We start from the raw sequence: 2,864 nt of genomic DNA on the forward strand, positions 1-2,864 counted from the left end.
AATTACTAGTTTTTGAATATCGATTAGACGAACTGACTGACCAAGTCAAAGAAATAGCCAAAACCTCTCCCACTACCTTCATGTCCATCCACTCTCCCCTGTAACTGACTCATCTCAAGCACTACTTCACACCCACGCTCTCTGGCGGATTCCCCTTATTATAAGCCAATAATATCACAAACTCCCACTATTATTACTCACATATCACACCCTCAAAACTCCGTGTTTCTACTCAACTGATCTCTTCCTTTAGCATATATCCTAGTCTCTTCTGAGAGCCTTTGCAAAAGCTTCCAATGGCTTCTTTCTCCAAGAGTTCCACCACAGTTCTAATTGTGTTCTTGTTTACCGTATTCTGCACTCTTCACAATTTCTCAGTCTCTTCCTTTGAGTTCGAAGTTGGAGGCACCCATGGTTGGGTAGTCCCACCAGCCAATGACAGCAAAATCTACAATGACTGGGCCTCAGAAAACCGCTTCCAAGTTGGTGACACTGTCCGTAAGTATACACAAACATGCATTCACAATCACATGCACTCACAATCACTTACACTTAACTAGTTTGATGTTTATGCTTTCAGTAGGTCTATATAAACACAACTTTTTTCCAAAAAAAAAAAAGAAAAAAGAACAGTAAACAAAAAGTGGTATCAATGATGATCTCATGTAAAATCAACAACAATTTGCTAAGGTATGAAAAAGTTGTGAAAAAGTATTGGGTCTATTGCACTTCAAACATGCATTCATATATTATACACGTGTTTAACTAGTTTGATGTTTATATTTCCAGTAAGTCCATATACACAACTTTGTTCATAATCACTGTGGTGTAGACAGTAAAATGGTATCAATGATAATCCATGTAAAAATCAATAACAATTCATCACTTCTTTTGGTTGCAAAAAAGTTGTGCAATATATTTGTGTCTACAATGTGTTTCTTATATATTTTGGTGCTTGTGTTTTCTTTTTTGTACACAGGTTTTAGATACAGGAAGGACTCAGTTATGGAGGTGAATGAGACAGAGTATAAGAGGTGCAATTCCTCTCACCCCAACTTCTTCTCCAACAATGGGAATTCAGTTTTCAGGTTGAATCAGCCGGGTCCTTTCTACTTCATCAGTGGAGTATCCGGGCACTGCGAGAAGGGTCAGAGGATGATCGTAAAAGTGATGTCACATGAGGAAGAGTCTCCATCTGGTGATGGTGGCGGCAAATCATCATCTGGTTCCCATGTTGCAGTTTCTTCACTTGGAGTCTCTGCATTAGTCTTTCTTCAGTTTGTGTTGTCATTTGTTGCTTCTAATGTTATATAGTCACCCTAGTGTTATGCTAGGTGGGAAGTTATTTAGTTCTATTGTCCAGTTTTTTAATTTTTAGGGTTTCATAAGACTAAGTTATTTTTTTGTTCAGAGATGTTATTGTAAATCTAACGTGGGATTTGTTTAGACCTCTGATGATGGAATCTGTCTTTTCTTTAATTTTTCATGTGCTTTGCTTTATAATTATATCTTGAAAAATGTGATATATAAAAGGATAACAAGTTGAGGAGACTTCAGGAAGTTACCAATACAAATATAATATGATTGTTTTATAAGAATATAATGTAAAATTTGTGATTAAAATAGTGCATGTATTATTTAATAATATTTTATATTTTTATAAATTTTATGTAATGGAACATATAATGTATTTTGCATTTAACAAAAATCAACAAAAATACTACAATGAAAATTTTAATTTATTAAAAAGATTTAAATTATATAATTATATTATTGTTTTATATAAATGGAGAAAATGTTATTAAAAATGAATTTTTTTAAATATATCATAATCAATTAACCAATTTGAACATATCTAAGAATATTAATATATAGACACACACACACCCTTATTCCATGGAATATAAGTAACATGTTATATTAACCTACAAAAAGAATCAATTTAAGGCCCAAATAGTCCAAGGTGGACCGATTTAAATTGAAGTGGACTAAATAGACTAAAGTGAATTGGATTAGACCGAAGTGTAATGATATGACCAAATGGACTGAATAGGACCGAAGCAAAACGAAATTAAGGACCGACTGAAGTGGATCGAATTGGACTGAATGGATCAAAATACTACGTTGATGTGCTTAAAAAGAGCATAACAACAATAAATGTTACGTTTTAGTTTTTAAATATACTAGCCGCGATCCCGCGCGTTGCGTGTGATAATTGTTTTTATAGTGGTTTTATTAAATATTTTTTATAATTTAAACTAATCTAGTAATGAGTAATGTATTTTGTAATTATATTTTTATTTATTATAGGAACAATCATAAATGTAATATAGGAACAATACAAAACATATAAAAAAAACGTAAACTAAAAAAAATTAAAAAAACTTAACAATGACTAATTGAACCAATATTAGGATAAAATTTTGTTTTTGATAATCTATTAAAGTTATTTTCTTTGTAGAAATTATAATTCTGGCCACCCAACGCATATTATCAAATAAATAATTATTAGCTAAATCTACGAATTAAATTTCTATACATGCATTGTTATAAAATAATAATAATTAAAATAAAATTGCAAAAGTTAAAATTTGTCACTCATCCGATTATTTTCGTTTGGCTAACCTTTACTTTTCTTTAAATGAATGGCATTATAGAGTACTTCTAATACAACTATTAAGAGTACTTTGCCCACCACAAAGGATTAAAAAATAAACAAAAATTAGTAAAGTCTCATAGTTTAACATCTAAATTGAGCACTATAAAAAATCATGCTATGTAACAGAATAAATACTAAATTATCCAAATCATGCTATGTAATAGAATAATATTATTTTTTTATATGCTATATTTAATTCTTTAGA

At 30.7% G+C, this 2,864-nt stretch overlaps 1 protein-coding gene across 1 annotated transcript; it reads left to right on the top strand.

Moving 5' to 3' along the window:
- The first annotated feature begins 296 nt into the window (after positions 1–296).
- Positions 297–1,314, top strand: LOC126702342 (mavicyanin). The gene is made up of 2 exons (XM_050401029.1): positions 297–498; positions 980–1,314. The coding sequence occupies exons 1-2, from the start codon at positions 297–299 to the stop codon at positions 1,312–1,314; spliced, it is 537 nt and encodes a 178-aa protein (XP_050256986.1).
- The last annotated feature ends 1,550 nt before the right edge of the window (positions 1,315–2,864 follow it).

The sequence above is a fragment of the Quercus robur genome, chromosome 2, assembly GCF_932294415.1.
Source record: "Quercus robur chromosome 2, dhQueRobu3.1, whole genome shotgun sequence".
NCBI classification, from domain to species: domain Eukaryota; kingdom Viridiplantae; phylum Streptophyta; class Magnoliopsida; order Fagales; family Fagaceae; genus Quercus; species Quercus robur.

Coding starts and splice junctions, on each gene's coding strand:
- LOC126702342 (XM_050401029.1), top strand. CDS start 297: ATGGCTTCTTTCTCCAAGAGTTCCACCACAGTTCTAATTGTGTTCTTG. Junction 499..979: donor CCAAGTTGGTGACACTGTCC/GTAAGTATACAC, acceptor TTTTGTACACAG/GTTTTAGATACAGGAAGGAC.